At 48.3% G+C, this 21,583-nt stretch overlaps 2 protein-coding genes and 1 non-coding gene across 10 annotated transcripts in view; all 3 read left to right on the top strand.

Moving 5' to 3' along the window:
• The first annotated feature begins 1,529 nt into the window (after positions 1 to 1,529).
• Positions 1,530 to 6,764, top strand: Rpl6 (ribosomal protein L6). The gene is made up of 7 exons (XM_006970776.4): positions 1,530 to 1,567; positions 2,428 to 2,691; positions 2,780 to 2,881; positions 3,870 to 4,013; positions 5,072 to 5,120; positions 6,221 to 6,405; positions 6,577 to 6,764. Exons 2-7 carry the CDS (start codon positions 2,428 to 2,430, stop codon positions 6,727 to 6,729), a joined length of 897 nt encoding a protein of 298 aa, XP_006970838.1. The 5' UTR covers positions 1,530 to 1,567; the 3' UTR covers positions 6,730 to 6,764.
• On the top strand, positions 2,026 to 2,159 carry LOC121825569 (small nucleolar RNA SNORA42/SNORA80 family). Its single transcript, XR_006067893.1, has one exon. It is a non-coding gene; the product is annotated as a small nucleolar RNA SNORA42/SNORA80 family (small nucleolar RNA).
• Positions 6,765 to 21,215: 14,451 nt separating the features above from the next.
• The window catches only part of Hectd4 (HECT domain E3 ubiquitin protein ligase 4), a 173,616-nt gene continuing 173,248 nt past the window's right edge, over positions 21,216 to 21,583 (top strand). For 7 of the 8 annotated variants that reach the window (XM_076560978.1, XM_076560980.1, XM_076560981.1 and 4 more), the window contains exon 1: positions 21,257 to 21,565. In XM_076560978.1, the coding sequence (XP_076417093.1) occupies positions 21,380 to 21,565 (186 nt within the window). In that variant the 5' untranslated portion in view covers positions 21,257 to 21,379. Of the gene's footprint in view, positions 21,566 to 21,583 lie in introns of all 8 variants that reach the window. The other variant, XM_076560985.1, reaches the window with a different exon arrangement.

Consider the following 21,583-nt stretch of genomic DNA (forward strand, 5'->3'; position numbering starts at 1 on the left):
GGCAGATCTCTGTGCATTACAGCCCAGCCTGGTCTACATAGAGAGACACTGTCTTGAAAAAAAAAACAAAAGTGGAGGTGGGGGCACTGGAGAGATAGCTCAGCGGTTAAGGGCATTGGCTGCTCTTCCAGAGGTCCTGAGTTCAATTCCCAGCAACCACATGGTGGCACAATCAACTATAATGAGATCTGCTGCCCTCTTCTGGTGTGCAGGCATACGTTTAAACAGAATAATAAATCTTTTCATTTGTTTGTTTGTTTGTTTGTTTTTTCGAGACAGGCTTTATCTGTGTAGTTTTGGTGCCTGTCCTGGATCTTGCTCTGTAGACCAGGCTGGCCTTGAACTCACAGAGACACAGAGATCAGCCTGGCTCTGCCTACTGAGTTAAAGGCGTGCGCCACCACACGGCAATAAATCTTAAAACAAACAAACAAAAACCAAAAAGGGGTCGGGGAGAAAGAGACTGGCTTCTATTCTAAGGCACGTGTCTTTCACAGCCCTTCTTTGTGGTCCCTGTATCTTCAGGGACATGTCATCACTAATCATGTCACCTTACTTAGCCAGAAGTTTGGTGCTGAGGAAATCACAGTGACGGGCCAAGGACATGTAAAGATGCTTGCCAAAAACAAAACAAAACAAAAAAAAAAACCTTTTTGAGTTCCATCCCATCCCTGGGACCCACATGGTGGAACTACAGAATTGATTCCTGTAAGTTGTCCTCTGACCTCCACATGCACAACACAGACACACACAGACACAGACACACACACACACACACACACACACACACACACACACACACACACACACTTATGCACACATATACATAGAAATCCAAGTGAAAAGCTCCTACCACTAGCAACAGGTACCAGACAAATAGAAAACAATAGGAATTTGAGTCAGGAGTATCGCAATTGATGTGTGTACATGTTCTAAACACTGTGAAGCAGAAAAGAGTTGTGATCTGTATGGCTGGTGTGATGACCTGAGTGGATCCCTAGGACTCATGTGTTGGAAGCAGAGCACCGACTCCCCCAAGGTGTTCTCTATCCTCCACCTGTAGGCAGTGGTATGCACCTACCCCCACATACATAAACATGCACCTGAAATGAATAAAAATGTAATTGAAAAAACAAGGAACTGTCACATAGACTCTGTCGTTTATTTTTCAAAGAACACTAGCTTAGTCTAACTTTTAATAGGAACAAACACTTTTTTATTAATTTAAGGTTTTATTTTTTAATTACCATTTTGTGTGTGAGCGCTCACGGAGGTCGGAGGACAACTTTTTAAAGCCCGTTCTCGACTTCCACCGCATGGGTCGCGAGGATCAAAATCTCATCGTAGCTTTGGAAGAAAGCGCCTTTACGCGCTGAGCCCTCTCATCTGCCCTTACCGCTTAAGGAAAAAGTATTCTCCAGTTAAGGTAAGTTGCAGTGCCCACGGTATAGGGCAAAAACTACATTTCCCATGATGTCCCACACAGGAAGGAAGTGATCTTGGCCACCTCCCGTCATCGCTTATAGACCGGAAGCCGGGACCTTAGTTCTCTTTCCCATCTTGCAAGGTAGGCATGGCGGGCGTCTGCGCGAGAGCCGTCCTCGGGACCCCAATCTCGGCCCATCCGCAGGCGGGGGACGTCCGAGGGCCACCGCCCTGGCCCCGCTGTGGTCGAGGTCACTCGCCGGGCCTCTCGGGAGCTTCCTTTCTGCCGGCGCGGGTTGGAAGAGGGCGAAGAGCGAGCGAGCGTAGCGCCCGAGACGGCCGCCGGGCCTCACCGGCCGCCGTAGCCCGGGGGAGTCTTAGAGGGTCTGTGCGGCGAGGTGCGTCCCCTCCGCCGGGGTCGGGGTTCCAGAACTCGCCCGCAGAGCCCGCCTCGGCCACGTTGGGTTTTGCGACGGGAGCGAGACACTGCTTCCGCGGCGCCCCCTCCCCGGAAGTCGCCCGGAGAGTGTCCCTGGTTTTGCCATCTCGGCCGAGTTGGGGACCCCAGGGAGAGGCGGTCTTCCAAAGTTCCGAGCGAGTGCATGGGTTTGGATTTATGGCAGGCCCGTGACCCTGGGCCTGTCATAGTGTCCCGTGCTAGAGCAACCCGTGGCCCCGAACCATGGCCTGGCCTCCGCCCGTAGGCTGCTGGCCCTGAAGTGGGTCGCACAGTAAAATGGGGACAGCGGGGTGCATTGAAGCAGGGGGGCTTCCTGGCCGGGTGGACGCTTCCAAAGACGGCCTTAGATTTTTCTGGTTCGCGGAGTGGAAGGATAAAATAATGAGCCACTACGTGCAAAAAAGCGAATTGGGTCCTAGACGTTGACACGTGTGGCGTTTGGGAGGCAGACCTGTTGCAAGCGGCAGGTTGGTTTGGGTACTTGGCTTGTTAACGGGTGGTTGATGAAAATGCATTTATTATTATTATCTTAACATCACCAGATGGCGGGTGAAAAGGGCAAAAAGCCTGACACAAAAGAGAAGAAACCTGCTGCAGCCAAGAAGGCTGGCGGTGATGCCCCTGCCGCTGGTGCCGGTGCCGCCGCCGCCAAAAAGGGTGACCCCAAGGTTAAAAAGACCAAGAAGGGGAAGCCCCACTGCAGCCGGAACCCTGTCCTGGTTCGAGGGATCGGCAGGTACTCCCGATCTGCTATGTATTCCAGAAAGGCCTTGTACAAAAGAAAGTACTCAGCGGCTAAAACCAAGGTAAGAAAAGGAAGGGACTGCCCCACCACCATCACGCCGCGCACCGGTGCCTGCCCGACGCCCTCCTTGACGGCGTTTGTCTTGGCAGGTTGAGAAGAAGAAGAAAAAGGAGAAGGTCCTTGCTACTGTCACAAAACCGGTTGGTGGTGACAAGAACGGCGGGACCCGGGTGGTGAAGCTTCGAAAAATGGTAAGAGCTGGAGGAGGTGGGAGTGGGGTTTAAATGTGAAGGGTGTGGAGGTGTAGATGTGTGTGTGTGCCAGATGGCTGGAAGAGCTGATTCTAGGCTCTTAAGTTTGCGAGGTAACTTTGGGTAGGTTGTGTTGCTTTTCTCAGGGTCAGGCGAAAGATTGACTGTGTCAGTTTGGTGTGCTTAGCTATGAGTTGTCAGGCTGGGGTGTAGCTCTGGGGGTCCAGCACACCAGAGTCCTGGCTTCTCTGTTGCCAGCACTGCAAGTCGGGATTGTGAGAGTTAATTTAACAAGCTGGTACCAATGTCTCCTTTTGTGCCCTTTGTTTTCCTTTGTGGATAAATGGGTGTGAGTTGTGTTTCTGCTGCTGGGAGTCTGCTGAGGTAGGAGAGGTTTGACATACTTCATCTTCATGATGTTATTGAGCTTAAGAAAGGGTCTCAGCCTGCGCTGACATGAAATTCCCTGTTATCCTGCCTCCCCATATCTGGCTGAAGCATTCTGAAGAAGTGCATTAGTAGAATTCGGGGGAGTGGGGGCACCTGCCTTTAATCCCAGGATTCTAGAGGCTATACAGAGAAACCTTGTTGGGGGGGGGAGCTTGAGGGGCTAGAGAGATGGCTTAGTGGTTAAGGGCCTGAATTCTGTTCCCAGTATCCACCACAGACTGTTGACCGTCACTTGTAACTCCGAGGGTTATTCGGTGCTGGCCTGGGACACAGAAGGACATATAAACATAATTTAAAGTGAATCTTAAGCCAGGCTTTAATCCCAGCACTTGGGAGGGGCAGGGGCAGGTGGGTCTCTTGAGTTCTAGGCCAGCCTGGTCTACAGAAAAACACTCTGTTTGGCTTAGAGGGGCTATCCAAGATACAGAGATAACTTTTCATATCGTTTCTGGTGCTTTTTTAGGGTTTAGGAGGCTGTGTCTGAACTCGGCCCTCCTGGTCTGAGCAGCTTTAAGTATGGTGCTTTTACTCTCTCCAGCCCAGGTATTATCCTACCGAAGATGTGCCTCGGAAGCTGCTGAGCCATGGCAAAAAGCCCTTCAGTCAGCACGTGAGAAAGCTTCGGGCCAGCATCACTCCTGGGACCGTCCTGATCATCCTCACAGGGCGCCACAGGGGCAAGGTGAGCAGTGTCCACAGTGGGCTGGATCATAGGCTTATTTTCTGTGGTCTGTGGGGGGATTTGTGATTTATGTTCTGAAGCAGACTCATCACTCAGCAGAGCCTGGTCCTTGCTTGCCTAGCGCATTCTGATTTTTTTTTCCTACTACAGATGTTGTTTAACCTTTATATATGCTGTGTTTGATGCTGTGTGAATTGTGTGTGTGATTTACTTCCTTACTTGATTAGCTGGACCGTGTGGATAGAAATTGCCTTTTGAGCCGGGCGGTGGTGGCGCACGCCTTTAATCCCAGCACTCGGGAGGCAGAGCCAGGCGGATCTCTGTGAGTTCGAGGCCAGCCTGGGCTACCAAGTGAGCTCCAGGAAAGGCGCAAAGCTACACAGAGAAACCCTGTCTCGAAAAAACCAAAAAAAAAAAAAAAAAGAAATTGCCTTTTGGTGGTGTAATTTTTTTTCCCCAAAAAAATTTTTTTTTGGGGAAGGCCTCATGAAGCCCAGCCTGGGCTTGAACCCATGATCCTCTTGCTTCTACTTTCTGGGTGTTGGATTATATGTGTGTGTTCCCAAAACTGCCTTTAGAAGGTCTAAACAGTGATTCTCAACCTGTGGGTCTTGATCCCTTTGAAGCCACCTTAAATCATCTGCATGTCAGATATTTACGTTATAGTTCATAACAATAGCAAAGGTGGTGGGTTTTTGTTTGTTTGTTTGTTTTTTGAGACAGGGTTTCTCTGTGTAGCTTTAGTGCCTGTCCTGGAACTCACTCTGCAGACCAGGCTGGCCTTGAACTCAGAGATTTGCCTGGCTCTGCCTCCAGAGTGCTGGGATTAAAGGCTTATGTCACCACCACCTGGCAGAGCAGTAGCAAAGTTACAGTTACGAAGTAGCAACAGTTTTATGGTTGGGGGTCACCACAACATGAGGAACTGTGTTAATGGATCACAGAATTAGGAAGGTTGAGAGCCACTGCCTTAGACCTTTTCTTTACTGACTTGGTGTTTTGGTTAATTCAGAAGTTGGGATTCAATTGCAAAATGTTATTTTCTGTTTGACTTCCAGAGAGTGGTTTTCCTGAAGCAGCTGGCCAGCGGCTTGCTACTTGTGACTGGTAAGAAAGAAAAAAATGCTTAGTATTTTTTGTTTTGGCAGGGTGTCATGGAGCCCAGGATAGCCTTGTCCCAATCCTTCTGCTTCCTAAGTGTTGAGATTGCGGGTGCCAATCACTGTTCCTGGCTTGAGGCAGGCTTGCCATGTAGCTCCAGCTGGCCTCAGACTTTCAGCACTCCTTCTGCCTCAGCTTTCCTGCAGTGAAATTGAGACACACCCTTAGGTTTTTTGTGGCAGGACAGGACAATTCAGGCCTTCCTGTCTCATCAGCCACTGTTCATTTATTTTTCTATGGCAGTCGGGTTTAATTAAAGCTGTGGCCTAGTGGGTGAATAAATGCTTGAGAGCCTGAGTTTGATCCCTAGGAGTTACACAGTACAAGGGGAAAGGGGACTTGTACAAGGTGTACCCTACCCTACACCTGGTATACTCTGTGTAGTATGGCACGTGCAAATGTACTCTACACGGTGTGCCAGGTAGAGAAAGTGACAGGATCAGGACACTTGATTCTAAGTGCTGCAGGTTTTGATAGCAATGTGACTTTTTGGCCCCATAATATGCTTGGAGCTGTACACACTGGCATGGGGAGTTTCTAGACAGGTGAAAGATGGCTGGGTGGGGTGGAGCACACCTTTAATCCCAGTGCTCAGGAGGCAGAGACAGGAAGATCTCAAGGACAGCGGTTAGGAGAGAGGATGGTTCCAGACAAGCATACTCCATAATTTCAGCCAGCCTGTGTAAAAGATGGCCCTCTTCTCACCTGGGTCCCTTGAAAAGGCAGGGTGAGAGAAAGGCCCTGGATAGACGGGTTTTTGGAGCAGATGGCATTTTCCAAATTAGGCAGTTGTGGACCCTCTGGATGCTGGGAATCCAATTAAGGGTCTTCTGAGAGTGACCATTGCATTTAACCACAAAACCATCTTTTTTGGTCTCTGCCCCAGGTAACCTTTTTTTGTCTGCTTGTTTGAAACAGAATCTCACTATGTAGACCAATCTGGCCTTAAACTCACCGAGATCCACCTTCCTCTCCCTCTCTTAAGTCTTCCATGTTAATTCTTATTTTTCAAACTTGGATCCATCTAATTTAAATTTTTCCCTCAGGACCTCTTGCCCTCAACAGAGTTCCTCTGCGACGAACACACCAGAAATTTGTCATCGCCACCTCTACAAAAGTTGACATCAGCAAGGTTAAAATCCCCAAACACCTGACTGACGCTTACTTCAAAAAGAAGCAGCTGCGCAAGCCCAGGCACCAGGAGGGCGAGATCTTCGACACCGAGAAGGAGGTGAGGTTGTTGGAGATGGCAAGGGTGACCTTAGTTGTCCTTGGTCTGCTGCTCTTAGAGTAGACAAGCCAGCGGGGGTGGGGTGGGGTGGAGTTGCTTTTATCCGTCCCTGAGAAAGAAGAGGACTGTTTCTAGGGGGTGCTGGTTCTAAATGTTTCCTTTTCTTTGTAGAAATACGAGATTACAGAGCAGCGAAAGACTGATCAGAAAGCTGTGGACTCGCAGATTTTGCCAAAGATCAAAGCTGTTCCTCAACTCCAGGGCTACCTGCGATCTCAGTTCTCTCTGACAAACGGGATGTATCCTCACAAACTGGTTTTCTAAATTGCTAACAACCTAATTAAACAACGTCATGTGTTTCTTTGTGTCTTTTGTGTGTTCACGTGTTGGGTGCGTACTTTGGAGGTATTCCGTGTCTTCCTCTGGCCCTTTCAGTAAGAGGCTCTCCCGCTTGTTCTGAAACCCATGTGCTAGGCTGGCCATCTAGCGAGCTCCCAGATCCTGCTGTCTATACCCCCGCCCCACCTGGTGGTGGATTTTGGGCACACACGGCAATGGCTAACTTTTACTGTGGGTGTAGTTTTACCTCTTACAAAGGGGTTGCAGGTTGTGTGCAGAGAGTGGTGTGTGTGTTGTGGGCTTGTCCTCACAGTTTTGGACCAGCATTCTTTTTGGTTTTTCGAGACAGGGTTTCTCTGTGTAGCTTTACACCTTTCCTTGATGGACCTCACTCTGTAGACCAGGCTGGCCTCGAACTCAGATCCGCCTGGCTCTGCCTCCCAAGTGCTAGGACCAGCATTCTTGGCTTTGGATTCATTAGTGTCTTGCTTTGTTGCAAATATGTTAATTATTTTGAGGCGGGGTTTCTCTAACTCAACAGAGATCTGCCTGCCTCTGCTTCCCGAGTGCTGGGATTGCATAGGCATGCACCACCACACCCAGCTCTTGTTGAATTTCCTTTCACCCTTAACAGATTAAAAAATAGTGGAGTTAGCCAGGCAGTGGTGGCCCAAACCTTTAATCCCAGGAAGGCAGAGGCAGGTAGATCTGAGTTCCAGGACTGCCAGGGCTACACAGAGAAATCCTGTATCAAAACAAAACATACACACACACCCAAAAAAAGTAGAATCGTCCTGCCTGAACATATCAAAGCTAAATTAGGTGGGGATGACAAGAGTCCTCCTTTCAGATACAAACCATTAAAATAAAACATTTCTGCCTAGCTGTTAGCTCATCTTCCAATCCTGAAATTGTGTTATTTCAGTCTCAATATACAGAATACATTCATCATCCCACCCCAGTTCTTAGCAGAAGACATGCGTGCTTTGTATGCTATTAGATAGTGGCTAAATGCTATCCAGCTCATGAAAAGCCTCATGAGCCAGGCATGGTGGTAAAGTATATGCATTTTGTGTACCACATGTATTCCTGGTGTCCTAAGGTTAGAAGACTGCCTCATCCCTTTGAACTGGAGTTGTGAAGGGTGTAAACCATCAGGTCATGGCTGGCAATCTGACCCCAGCCCACTGCAAGAGCCATCTTTCCAACACCACTGGTTTCTAAATGTTTCATTTTGGTGTTTCAAGACAGTTTTCTTTGCAGCCCTGGCTGTCCTCAAACTCACTGAGATCTACCTACATCTGTCTCCCAAGTGCTGGGATTAAAGGCTTGTGCCACCACCGCCCATCCTTTTCTAAGTGTTTTTGTCTGCATGAATGTGCACCACATGCATGTCTGGTCCCCAGGGATCCCCCTAAAAAGGAATTTGGGATGGTTGTGAACCAATATGGATATGCTGCAAGAGTAACAAGTGCTCAACGGGAGCATCTCTCCAGCCCCCTGTCGGAATTATGACAAATGGTATTGGTAATAGGTTCTGTATTGTGAGGGCTTACTTCTTTGCTGGGTTAATGAATTGTTAACTAGTAGGGACCCTAGATTACACTAGGTGATGTACCTGTTTTTGTGCCCAGTGAGTACCAGAGTGCCTGTTTCTATATTAGAATTAGTTGTTGCATTAGGGAATTTTGCTTTGTCATTTTGGTTTTGGGGACAGCTTCTGTGTTGCCGTGGCTGTCCTGGAACTCTCTGTAGGCCAGGCTGGCCTCGAACTCAGGTCTGCTTGTCTGCCTCTCAAACACACTAGGATTAAAGCCATGCACCACCACTGCTTGGCAATTCCATTTTTTTCAAAATTGAGAGATAATTATTGAATGCATGTGGGTATAATGTAGGCCAGACTAGGCTTGTAGAGTCAGAGGACAACTGAACACAAGTCAGCAAGTGCTTTTACCCAGAGTCATATTGCTGGCCCTATATTGGCTTGCTTTTTTTTTTTTTTTTTTTTTTTAATTTGAGTGTTTTGCCTGTGTGTGTGTGTGTCTGCGTGCCATAGATAATCCTGGAACTCGAGTTACTGCTGGGAATGAACCTACAACCTTTGGAAGAGCAGCCCATGCTCTTAACCATTGGCTCTTAAAGTTCCTCTTGATTTGTCTTCCTGCTTGCAAGCTTGGGACACACTATTCACACAAGTGAATTCCCCCTTCTCATGTCCCCCATCATGAGTTAGGCCAGGTCTGCTGACCAAAGTTAAATTATAATGTTAATTCCACTTCCCAGGAGCAAGAAAACTCTGCTTAGGTAAATGTAAGACCAAGTGTGCCTGACATTCATCCTTTTTTTAAAAAAAAAAAAAAAAAAAAGTTACTCATTTGTCTTGATGGCACAGCTGTGCTTACCTGTATGAGCATAAAAAAGCTTTCTGTTTTTACTGAGATTCACCCTAACAGGTGCATGTACAGGTACATCACTAAAGCACCAGGGGCCCATCAGGGTCCTCAAATACCAATAGGAAGAAAGATGTGTAAGCTGCTGCTTCAGCATTGGGAAGGCACTCAGTGGAGAAGAGCGCTTGCTCTGCAAACGAATTCAAATCCCCGGTACCTGTGTAAGAAGCTGTACATGGCTGCAGGTACCTGTAGCCTCAGCTAGCGGGCAGAGACGAGGCGATCCCAGAGGTCATTGGTCAGCCAGCCTAGGTAAAAGAGGGCTTCCAGTTCAGTGATGCTCTGCTCTACCTCATGGGAACCAATAGCTGTGTGCATCAGTGCATTTATATGTATTCACACTTCAACCACACAGTCGTTTACACCCATGTGTACACATGTAAATATACACACATTCATAAACACGTGTATACTCAGACACACACATGGGTATACAAAGGCTCATAGAGGCATATGTGCGCACAGACACAAATTAATAAAAGAGGCAACTAATAACATTATGGCAACCCTAATCGCTTTGCATAGGCCCTGTTTCCAGATAAGATATCCACAACTTTTTGGTGACTACAAATTCATAGAAAACTGTTAAACTCAAGATAGTCATATATTAAAAAAAAAAAAAAAAAAAATGGGGGCCTGGAAAGATGGCTCAGTGGTTAAGAGCACTGACTGCTCTTCTAGGGGACCTAAATTCAATTCTCAGCACCCACAAAGCAGCTCACAACTGTAACTCATGTTCCAGGAGATCCAACACCCTCTCACAGAATATACACAAGCAAAAGACCACCAGTGCATGGTTAAGAACACTAGCCACCCTTTCAGAGGTTCGGAGTTCAATTCCCAGTAACCACATGGTGACTTACAAAAATCCATAATGAGATCTGGTGCCTTCTTCTGGTGTGCCAGCATACATGCAGACCGAACACTACATAATAAATCTTTTTTTTTTTTTTAAGGGCACGCCTTTAATCCCAGCACTCAGGAGGCAGAGCCAGGTAGATCTCTGTGAGTTCAAGGTCAGCCTGGTCTACAGAGCGAGATCCAGGATAGGCACCAAAACTACACAGAGAAACCCTGTCTTGAAAACAAACAAAAGGCATGGATGAATTGTTGTTGTTGTTGTTGTTTTGTTGTTGTTGTTGTTGTTGTTGTTGTTGTTTTCGAGGCAGGGTTTCTCTGTGTAGCTTTGCGCCTTGTTTTTAAGTAAACTCTTTAATTGAACATTTATGTCTTATTAATCTGTGGGGTGAGAAATCCTCTCCTCACTCCCAGGCACAATCTAATTGTGGTCCAGCTGTTCCTGAGGGGTTAGATGGGGTAAAAGCCATAACCTAGGACTCCTACATCAGGGCAGGGAGCCCAGACCTTGGTCCTCCCTGAAGCCCTCGAACAGGGATAGGTCAAAGAGTCCAGGTGTTCAGTCCAGAACTGCTTGATCTCATAGGAGCTGGGTCCCACCTGCAGGGCATGTGTGGCAGGACGTGTGGGAGCCTGCTGGACCACACAGGCTGGGAAAGCTCAGAGCTTCCCCACTGAAGGTGCTGGTCAGTGTGCTGCTGATTTCGTGCCCCATAGCTGAGCCCATGACTGTGCCTGTAGCTGTGGACGCCATCTGAACCTAAGGCCCAGCTGGCTAAAAGGAGCAGGAGCTGGGGCTGATATCAAGGATGGTGGGTGTGCAGGAGGGAGGGTGGGCCAGCTGACCGGTCACCAGCTGCTCTTTGACTTCCCCCCAGGCCTGGCAGCCACTGTGGGACCTAGAGGGGCAGGCTAAGAAGAAATGAAAAGCCAGGTGGTGCTGGGAGGCAGAGGCAGGTGGATCTCTTGAGTTTTAGGCCAGCATGATCTACTACGGAGCAAGTTCCAGAACATAGGACAGCCAGGGCTACTCAGAGAAACCCTGTCTCAAAAACAGAGAAAGAGATGACCAGATCCTCAGTCACATGACTAGTTTTAATAAATGAGGAAGTGGAGAATTGTCTTAGTTACTTTTCTATGGCTGTGAAGAGATACCATGACCAAGTCAACTTACAGAAGAGAGAGTTTATTGGGGTTTATGGTTTCAACTGAGTCCATGACCATCATGGCAGGGAGCATGGGAGCAGGCAGGCAGGCATGGTGCTGGAGCAGTAGCTGAGAGCTCACATCTGATCCACAACCAACCACAAGGTGCACACACACACACACAGAGAGAGAGAGAGAGAGAGAGAGAGAGACAGACAGACAGACAGACAGACAGACAGACAGACAGACAGACAGACAGACTAACTGGGCCTGGTGTGGGCTTTTGAAAATCTCAAAGCCAGCCCCTCGTGACACACCTCCTCCAACAAGGCCACACCTCAGAATCCTTCCCAAGCAATCGCACCAAACAGGAAGCGAGTATTCAAATATGTGCGCCTAGGGGGCCATTCCCGTTCAAACCACCCCAAGCATCATGTTCCTAATCTAGCAGAGACTCAGCCAGAGCTTGGGTAAGACACATATGGCATTAAACAGCCTGTGATCCACAGGGAATTGTGGGAAGTGACACTCTAGCTGACCCAGAACATGACTCTGGGGCTTTTGTGAGGGACCCTAGGGAGCCAGGCAGGGAGACTACAAATTTAAAGGTAGACAAACTGCTGTGTTTTTTGAATGATCACTGTGTAGAGTCTAGAGTAGGAGAGAGACTGGGGGAACCAGGAAACTAAGGTAGATGATAGCATTCTTTTTTTTTTTTTTAATTATTTATTTTCATTGCATGTGCATTCATGTTTTGCCTGCACATGTGGTCTGTGTGAAGGTATTGGATCCCCTGAAACCGGAGTCACAGGCAGCAGTGAGCTGCCGTGTGGGTGCTGGGAATGGAACCCATGTCCTCTGAGACCCTGAGCTCTTAACCGCTGAGCCGTCTCTCCAGCCACAGAGAGTAGCATTCCTGACCATAGCCCAGATGAGGACTGAACACGAAAGGACTGGTATTGGCTCAGGGCACCCCAAGATCAAGTTCTCAGCACAAGGGGGGGTTATATGCCCCAGAGGGACAGAAGGCAGGGAATAAGAGTCAAAGACAGGAGACAGAGGATGAAGGGGAAGGGGTCAAGGGAGAGGGGGAAGGGTATTTGTCCCAGGGGAGGTGGGGGCAAAGGACTGCCTCTGCGTAAAGAGGAGACAGATGTGGCACATCAATAAATAGCAGTCAATAAAGGCAAAAGGGGAAATCTAGTATTAGGATGAGGTGTTTCATTTTAATTGGGCATGTTAATTAGATGAGCCAAAGGGGGCTTTTTTTTTTTTTTTTTTTTGGTTTTTCGAGACAGGGTTTCTCTGTATAGCTTTGCGCTTTTCCTGGAACTCACTTGGTAGCCCAGGCTGGCCTCGAACTCACAGAGATCCGCCTGGCTCTGCCTCCCTAGTGCTGGGATTAAAGGCGTGCGCCACCACTGCCCGGCCAAAGGGGGCTTTGATGACTGGACTTCAATACTTTGATAGCTGGATTTTGGTAGTCAGCCTCAGGAGGAGGGAGTGGCCAGATAAGGGAATGGACCTTGGTGGCTTGCTTTAGGAATGTGATCTTACAGTTTTTAGCAAGGCAGAGGGGATGGGGGAGGTCAAGGCCTGCCCGAGCCATGTTCGCCATGCTTGGTCTGGCTAGAGTCCCTTCAGAACATGTGTATCTTGGGCTGGTGAGATGGCTCAGAGGTTAAGAGCACTGACTGTTCTTCCAGGGGTCCTGAGTTCAATTCCCAGCAACCACATGGTGGCTTACAACCATCTATAATGAGTTCTGGTGCCCTCTTCTGGCCTGCAGTCATACATGCTGTATGCATAATATATATAAAGAACATGTGTATCTCACTGGATGAAGGAACTGTGGTGAATCTATACAATGGAGTACTTACTCACTCTTGAAAGGGAAACTGAGTCAGCTTCCAGTACACAGTTGAGTCAGGAGAACATGATGTCAAATATAGTAATTAAGGCACAGGCTGACAAATACTGCATGATCCCACTCAGATGTGGAATCCAATGAAGGTGAAGTCATAAAAGAGAAGCTGATTATGGTCATCTGAGTCTGGCCACAGGCCAAGAGGGAAGGGATGGAGAATTATTACTGTGCAGGCACAGATTTTCAGATAGAAGAAATAGAAAATCTGGTCAGTCTGCTGTTAGTGCAGAATCATCACGCCCAACTAAACTTTCTTTCTTCATTCATTTATTTTTAATTTTGTCTTTTTATTAATTAAATTATTTCATTTATTTTTACATCAGGACTGAAATTTCTCCTCCCACCTCCTTCCATTCCCTCCCTCCACCTTTGTGTGTGTGTGTGTGTGTGTGTGTGTGTGTGTGTGTGTGTGTATTCAAGACAGTTTTTCTCTGTGTAGCTTTGGTGCCGTCCTGGATCTCGCTCTGTAGACCAGGCTGGCCTCGAACTCACAGAGATCCGCCTGGCTCTGCCTCCCGAGTGCTGGGCCCTCCCGCCTGGCCCCCTCCCTCTACCTTTAATTTTGTCATTTGACATAGGTTCTCACCATGCAGCCTTGGCTGGTTTGGAATTTGATATGTAGACCAGGCTAGCCTTGAACACACAGAGTTCCACCTGTGTGTGCCTCCAGAGGGGTCCGATTAAAGGCGTGCGCCAGCACATCCAGCTCATTTTTTGACACAGTATCTCATGTAATCCAGGCTGGCTTCAGACTCAGTATACAGCCTGAACTCTAGATCCTCTTGCATTGTATATTACTGTGGCCAGTGTAAAGGGTGGTTTCTCTGATTTCTTTCTCAGCCCTTTTATCATTTGTATATAGAAGGGCTACTGATCCTCTTGCATCTTCCTCTGGAGGGACAGAATTCCAGGCCATGTGCCACTGTGATCGGGTTAATTACGTGGAGTGCTGAGAATGAAGCCAGAGCTTTGCACGTGCTGTACAAACATTCTACCAATTGAGATACATCCTCAGCCCTAGGGTTTTTTTTTTTTTTTTTTTTTTTTTTTTTTTTTTTTTGGTTTGTTTGTTATTGTTTTTTGATTTTTCGAGACAGGATTTCTCTGTGTAGCCTTGGCTGTCCTGGAACTCACTCTGTAGACCAAGCTGTCTTCAAACTCACAGATATCCATCTGCCTCTGCTCCCCAGTGCTGAGATTAATGTCATGGGCCACCACTGCCTGACATTAGTTCTAGTTTTAACTTACTATTATTTTCTTGTGCTAGTGAGAGAATCCTGGACTTGCACATTCCAGGAAGCTCTCTCTATCACTCAGCTAGATACTCAGTGCCTTATTAATATTCACTCATTAGAATCCCCAATGTTCTGATAGTCGGGTGCATGTACACCTCCCTACACACACAGATAGATCTCTGATGTAAATTTTTTGTTTGTCTTATTTTTGGTGTTTTTTTTTTTTTTTTTTTTTTGTTTTGTTTTTGGTTTTTTCAAGACAGGGTTTCTCTGTGTAGCTTTGCGCCTTTCCTGGGACTCACTTGGTAGCCCAGGCTGGCCTCGAACTCACAGAGATCCGCCTGCCTCTGCCTCCCGAGTGCTGGGATTAAAGGCGTGCGCCACCACCGCCCGGCGGTGTTTTTTTTTTTTTTGGCTTTTGAGACAAGGTTTCTCTGTGTAGCCCTGGCTGTGCTGGAACTCACTCTGTAGACCAGGCTGGCCTCAAACTCAGAGATCTGCCTGCCTCTGCCTCCCAAGTGCCGGGATTAAAGACATGCAACACCACCACCCGGCTCTCTGATGTAATCTTTTAATAATTATTTCAACAACAACAACAACCAGGGGCTGGAGAGATGGCTCAGCACTTTAGAACACTTGCTGCTCTTGCAGAGGATCCAGGTTTAATTCCCAGCACCCACATGGTGGCTCATAACCCTTTGTAACCCCAGTCCCAGGAGATCCAACATCCTCTTCTGACCTCTGAGGACATAGACATACACATGATGCACATATATACGTACAGACAAAACATGCACACACCTAAAGTAAAATAAATAAATCTTTTTAAAAATTAAAAAAAAACCAACAAAGGGATATGAGATTATGTTCCAGGAAGCAGCCTAAAATCATGAAGAAGAAAGGAAGAAACAGAACATCATGTAATCTTTGAGCCCTTCAAGATAAGAATATTGGCTTGGTGGTGGTGACTCACGCCTTTAATCCCAGCACTGGGGAGGCAGAGGCAGGCGGATCTCTGTGAGTTCGAGGCCAGCCTGGGCTACCAAGTGAGTTCCAGGAAGGGCGCAAAGCTACACAGAGAAACCCTGTCTCGAAAAACAAACAAACAAACAAACAACAACAACAAAAAAAAGCCAGCCACCAATGGCTTTAATCTAAGGTGTTTGCAGCTGGGATGAATACTTTTACAAATTTCCAAGCTGGAATATGTAATTTAAGGCAACAATGCCTCAGAGGCCCACGAGGGGGCAGCGAAGCACACAGCATCCTTCAGATGTCCACAGTGATGGCATCCCAAAGGAAGACAGGGGCATTCAAAGCCGCTTCATCTTGGGGTTTTCACCCAGGTGGAGGCTGTCCCTTAGTTCTGCTAATTCAGTGGGGCTCCAGGAAGATTTTCTAGGATTTCCTTGCCTTTCTGCTTCCACACCCACCCAAGAGCAGAAAATAAGGAGACCCCAAAATGAACCTGGCCTGCTGGATCCCTTTGCAAGGAGATTGCTAGCAGAGGCGTGCGTGTTTCCTCTTTGAGGCTGCGATTAGTGAGATGGAAATAATTTCTGCTGCATGTTCGTGCGTGTTTGACGGATGTGTTTGTGTGCTTTTCCTGGCTTTGTCAGTTCCCTTATAAATTTGCCTGGCAGCTCCTTCCAGAACTATCTTTCAGCTGTCCGTCAGCTTCTGAGAGACTGCTTATCTCCCTGCCACAGTTGCATATCTGAGCACCCAATAAGGATTATGGACTCCATTCAGACAATCAGCTGGAACAGAACTGTCAACAGAAGCAAGAGACATTACAAAATCCCTGAGGGACCCAGCTTGAGCCAAGGCCAGCAAACGTTGCATCAGCAGCTGGGGCACTAGACATCCCTCCACAAGCTCACTCCTCTCGGGGAGGTAATTCTCCCACGTGGGTGGGTGATTCCTAGGTGGTCTTCTTGCTTGTATCGTCTTCCTCTGAGCTCTTGATCAGGGGCTACCCAGGCAACGTGTCCATTGTTCCTTTCCCCACCGTGATTCTTTTTTCTCCAAAGAAAGGGTACAGAGGTTGATTCCAGCTGGATATGTGGTATGCAACTGTAGTCCCAGCACTCTGGAGGCAGGGTAGAAGGATTAAGAAGTGTAAGGTCGTTCCTGACCACAGAGCAAGTTCGAGGGCAGCTTGGGCTATAAGCTCCTGTGAAGAAAGAGAGAAAGGGGGCTGGAGAGATGGCTCAGAGGTTAAGAGCACTGACTGCTCTTCCAGAGGTCCTAAGTTCAATTCCCAGCAACCACATGGTGGCTCACAACCATCTGTAATGAGATCTGGTGCCCTCTTCTGGCCTGCAGACATACATGCTGTATACGTAATAAATAAATAAATAGAGAAAGGGCTGGGCAGTGGTGGCACACTCGGTGCACGCCTTTAATCCCAGCACTCGGGAGGCAGAGCCAGGCGGATCTCTGTGAGTTCAAGGCCAGCCTGATCTACAGATCGAGGTCCAGGACAGGCTCTAAAACTACACAGAGAAACCCTGTCTCGAAAAAACAGACAAACAAACAAAAAGAAAGAAAGAGGCTGGAGAGATGGCTCAGTAGTTAAGAGCACTTGTTGTCCTCACAGAGGACCAAGGTTCAGGTCCCAGTACCCACATGGTGGCTCACAACTGCCTGTAAACTGCAGTTCTAGGGAATCCAATGCCCTCTTCTGAACTCTGTGGTCACTAGGCACACGGTGCACACACATGTATACAAGCAAAGACGCATACACATAAAAATAAAATCAATAAAATCTAATAAAAAATTTAAAAAGAGAAAGAAGAAGGAAGGGACAATTTCAAGAAAAGGAGTTATAAATCATGCATTGGGGCTGGGGATGTAGATCAGTTGGTAGAGGGCTTACCTAGTGCTCTTCCAACCTCGATGTCACCAGGCTTACACGCGGTACACAGATATGCATGGGGACAAAACATTAATACACATAAAATGGATATTTTTGTTTGTTTTTCAAGACAGGATTCTCTGAACTGGAATTCCCACTGTAGACCAGGCTGGCCTTGAACTCACAGAGATCCACTTGCCTCTGTCTCCTGAGTGCTGGGACTAAAGGTGTGTGCCACCACCCTAGAGAAATTTTTAATGTAAAAAAGTCACACGTTTCTTGTTTATGAGGTGTTCTCTGCCTCCCTTCCTCCTCCCGTCCCCTTGTCACGACTGAATAGGGATTCTTTTCCTGTAGTCTGGAGCTTAAGTTCTTTTGAACAGGGATTTTTGACTTGCTCCAAGCTACAGGAAAAGGATCCATTCTAAAAATTCCCACTAAATGGCCTTGTTTCTAGAGGGGGGAATCTATAAATATTAATTCTTGAGCCATCTCATCAAGGTATATTGCTGAGTGATTAATTACTGCTGTTAAAATATTAAGTAATATTCATTATTCAATCTAAAGGACTTTAAGGCCTGGGCATGGACTGTTTTCACTTATTGGTGTGGGGGCCAATAGTTTCTGGACCTCTTGACTCCTGATCTTAAAATATAACATGAAGAGAAAAATCTCTGAGCCACCTAAGCTGGGAACCAAGTGTTTACAACCTGAGCATTTAACCTTTTTAGAAAGTGTGAGTGAAGAGAATGAAGGGGGGCTGGAGAGATGGCTCAGAGGTTAAGAGCACTGACTGATCATCCAGAGGTCCTGAGTTCAATTCCCAGCAACCACATGGTGGCTCACAACCATCTATAGTGAGATCTGGTGCCCTCTTCTGGCCTGCAGGCATATATGCAGGCAGAACACTGTATGCATAATAAATAAATAAAATCTTAAAAAAAAAAGAGAGAGAGAGAAAAGAAAAGAATGAAGGGGTGTAGAGGAATCAGGAAGGCCTGGGTTTGAATCCAAGCTCTGATGTCGGCTGGCTTTGTGACATTGAGGGGAGAATGAGGCTGGAACTTGCTCTGCCAGCTGAAGGTGAGACTCTCTCAGCTATGGCAAAACGCCCGAGAAGATCTGCTTCAAGATTACAGAGGTTTCAGTCGGTGGCCAACTGGCTCTATTGCTTTTAGCCCTGTGGTGGGGCAGGACTCCGTGGTGATGGGAGATGGTGGCAGAGGAAGGTACTCACCTTACAGTGGTTAGAACAGAGGGAGGTGGTTGGAAGGACTGAGAAGATACGGCTTTCTGCTGCCACACCTCCCCACTAGGACCCACTCAATCGCCAATTAAGTTAGAAGGCGTCGAAGGGTTAATCCCTTGATGAGGTCAGAGCTCTCCTGATGCAAACGCCTCCTCAAGCTCCACCTCCAAACACAGCTGTATTATGCCCCAAGCTTTCAACACGTTCGCCTTAGGGGGATGCTTCGGATCCAAACTGTAACACAATATATTACCTGTCCGGGAGACTCTCTGGGGATCTGATGAAATAGTCATTGTGTGGGCATTGTGGAGGCTGGACGCTGATGTCAGCGGTCTTCCTCTATTGTTCTTCACTGTGTTACTTCTTTCTTTCTTTGAAACAAGGTCTTCATAGTGTAGCTGGCCTGGAAACTACCTACTGTGTAGACCAGGCTGGCCTCAAACTCAGAGATCCGATTACCTCTGCCTCCCAAGTGCTAGAATTAAAGGTGCGTGCCGCCATGCTGGGCATATTATTATTTTCTATATTATGTATATGTGTGTGTGTGTGGGGGGTGAGTATGTGTACATGAGTGCAGGGGCCCATGGAGTTCCAGGTAGTGGTGAGCTGTCTAGCGTGGGTGCTGGGAACTGAATTCAGGTCTTCTGTAAGAACAGGAAGTGCTCTTAAGCACTGAGCCCTCTCTCCAGCCCTACCTCTTTGAGACATGGTCTCTCCATGAATCTGGAGCTCATAATTTTGGCTAGACTGGCTGGCCAGTGAGCCCCAGGGGTCCTCCTGTTCCCACCCGAGGGGAACACACCTGTGTGTGCTAAGGGGCCGTACACAGCCAGGCCCAGCTTTTACGTGGATGCCGGGGATCCAAATCCAGGTAAAGCGAACACTTTACCCACTGAACCATCTCCTTGCTTTATTTTTTGAGGCAGGTCTCCCTATGTAGCTCAGGCTGGCCTCACATTCATGGCAATCCTCCTGTCTTGGCCTCCTAGACGCTGAGATTACAGGCATGGTGTGCTTGGATCCATATTATCATTATTGTGGCTGTTGCTGATTTGAGACAGGGTCTCACTTAGCCCAGGTTGACCTTGAATTTGTTATGTTGCTGAGGATGACCTTGAACTGTGGATCCTGAGTCTTCAGAGTGCTAAGGTTACAGGCATACCTCCAGACTCCTTTGCGGGGTGATGGTGTGAAACCTGGAGTCTTTTGAAAACATACCAAGCATGCAGCATGTCATTGGAATACATGCCTGTTGCATTCCATCACATCTGTCTCGTAGAGTGTTTTCATGGCATTGACCTCTTCTGAACTGCCCACTGTGCTGTCCTGTGTTCTTGCTTTTTGTCTGTTTCCCCCATCAATCTGGGTTCCCTAAGAGAAGACTTTCTTGTCCCTGTAAAACTCCACACCAAGAACAAGGTCATAGGGAAGGAATCATAAAACACTTGTTGAATGAATATGAGGGGAATAGCCACATCCTTTTGGATTTTTTTTTTTCTGACTCTTGCAACCATGTTGCTTTAGCAGGCCTTGAACTCACAGAGATCCTCTTGCTTCTGCCTCCTGAGAACTGGGATTAAAGGCATGAGCCATCAAGCCTAGCAAGTACACGTTTTAAATGGTGCATGCCAGTGTAGATAACAAAAGTTGTAATTTTGACTAAAGGAGCACTATTTAAAGACCAGGCACTAGAAGGAAAGCATTGCTTTTGTTTACAGTTTATTTTTATTTTTATGTGTGTGAATGCTTGCCTGCATGAATGTCTCTGTACCACATATGTGCAGTGATCTTGGAGGCCAGAAGAGGATGTCGGATCCCTTGGGACTCAAGCTCTGGTCCCTTGGGCCTGAAGTTATCAGTGGTTATGAGTTGCCCTCTAAGTGCTGGGAATTGAACCCTGGTCCTCTGGAAGAGCAGTCAGTGTTCTTAGACCAGTTAACCACCTCTCTCGTCTGATGGCAGTCATCGTTGATCGGTGCTTTATTTTCATCAGATGTCAACTGCTTCTTTGAATTCTCCTTTTCAGTAAATACTCACCACTTACTGTGAATTTTACCAAGTTCTCACGACTAAGTGTGTAATGTCTATCGTATGCCAGCCTTTAGTATTATTATTTAAATACCTACTTATGTATTTTTTTGATACAAGGCCTACATAGCCCAGGCTGACCTGAAACATGCTATGTAGACCAGGCTAGCCTGCAACTTGCAGTGGTCCTGATGCTTCTGTCTCCCAAGCGCTGGGAGAACTGGTGTGCACCACCAGGCCTGATTGTTTACTTACTGTGCTGTTGATGGAACCCAGGACCTCAGCCATGCTAGGCTCGACCTCTAAGACTGAACTACACCCAATGTTTCATGAGAGACTGAACGTATCTCATTTACACGATAAACGTGTTGACCCTCCGCGATCCTCCCAGAATGAGGCTCTGGCCTGAGCAACGGGTGCACACCTGAGCAAGGAGGAGGGAAGGGGACCCGGGTCGTCTTCTCTCGGGTCCGCAGAGCGCCGCAGATGGCACGGGTGGACGGGGCGCCCAGGAGGTCACGCCTCTGGAGCCTCTGGCAGGTAGGTGGGTTTAGAGCTCGGCCGGGAGGTGGGCGGGGCCAGACGGGCGGGAGGGCGGGGCCTGTATTGTCCGCCCCGCGGGGCATGCCGGGAGCCCCGCCCCCAAGATGGCGTCTCACTGACAGTTGGCTGCGGAGCGGCAGAGGCGGATCCTGCTCGTCAGGGCGGCGGCGGCAGCGGCGGCGGCGGCGGCGGGGCCGGGGGTCTCCCGGGCCGGGTTTGGCGTGCGGCAGGGATGGCGGCGCGGAACGCCTAGGGCGGTGCCGCGCGGGCGAGGCGGGCGCGGCTGGCGGCCATGGGCTGCTGAGGCGGCGGCGTCCCCGCAGCGCCTTTCCCTTCGCCATGGGTTCGTCGGCTGCCGCGGCGGCGGCGGCGGCGGCGGCGGCGGCGGCCGCGGACTCGGCGCAGTGGCTCTCGGTGAAGGAGGAGACCATCTTTCTGCACGACGGGCTTATCCGGGTCACCGACCTGGCCGAGCTGCCCAGCGAGATCCTCGGCGCCCCGGAGGCAGCCGACACCGACCTGGAGGTGAGCGAGGCCCTCCCC

Source organism: Peromyscus maniculatus, chromosome 23 (genome assembly GCF_049852395.1).
Source record: "Peromyscus maniculatus bairdii isolate BWxNUB_F1_BW_parent chromosome 23, HU_Pman_BW_mat_3.1, whole genome shotgun sequence".
In the NCBI taxonomy this organism is placed as follows: domain Eukaryota; kingdom Metazoa; phylum Chordata; class Mammalia; order Rodentia; family Cricetidae; genus Peromyscus; species Peromyscus maniculatus.

Coding starts and splice junctions, on each gene's coding strand:
- Rpl6 (XM_006970776.4), top strand. CDS start 2,428: ATGGCGGGTGAAAAGGGCAAAAAGCCTGACACAAAAGAGAAGAAACCT. Junction 2,692..2,779: donor ACTCAGCGGCTAAAACCAAG/GTAAGAAAAGGA, acceptor TTGTCTTGGCAG/GTTGAGAAGAAGAAGAAAAA. Junction 4,014..5,071: donor CAGGGCGCCACAGGGGCAAG/GTGAGCAGTGTC, acceptor TTTGACTTCCAG/AGAGTGGTTTTCCTGAAGCA.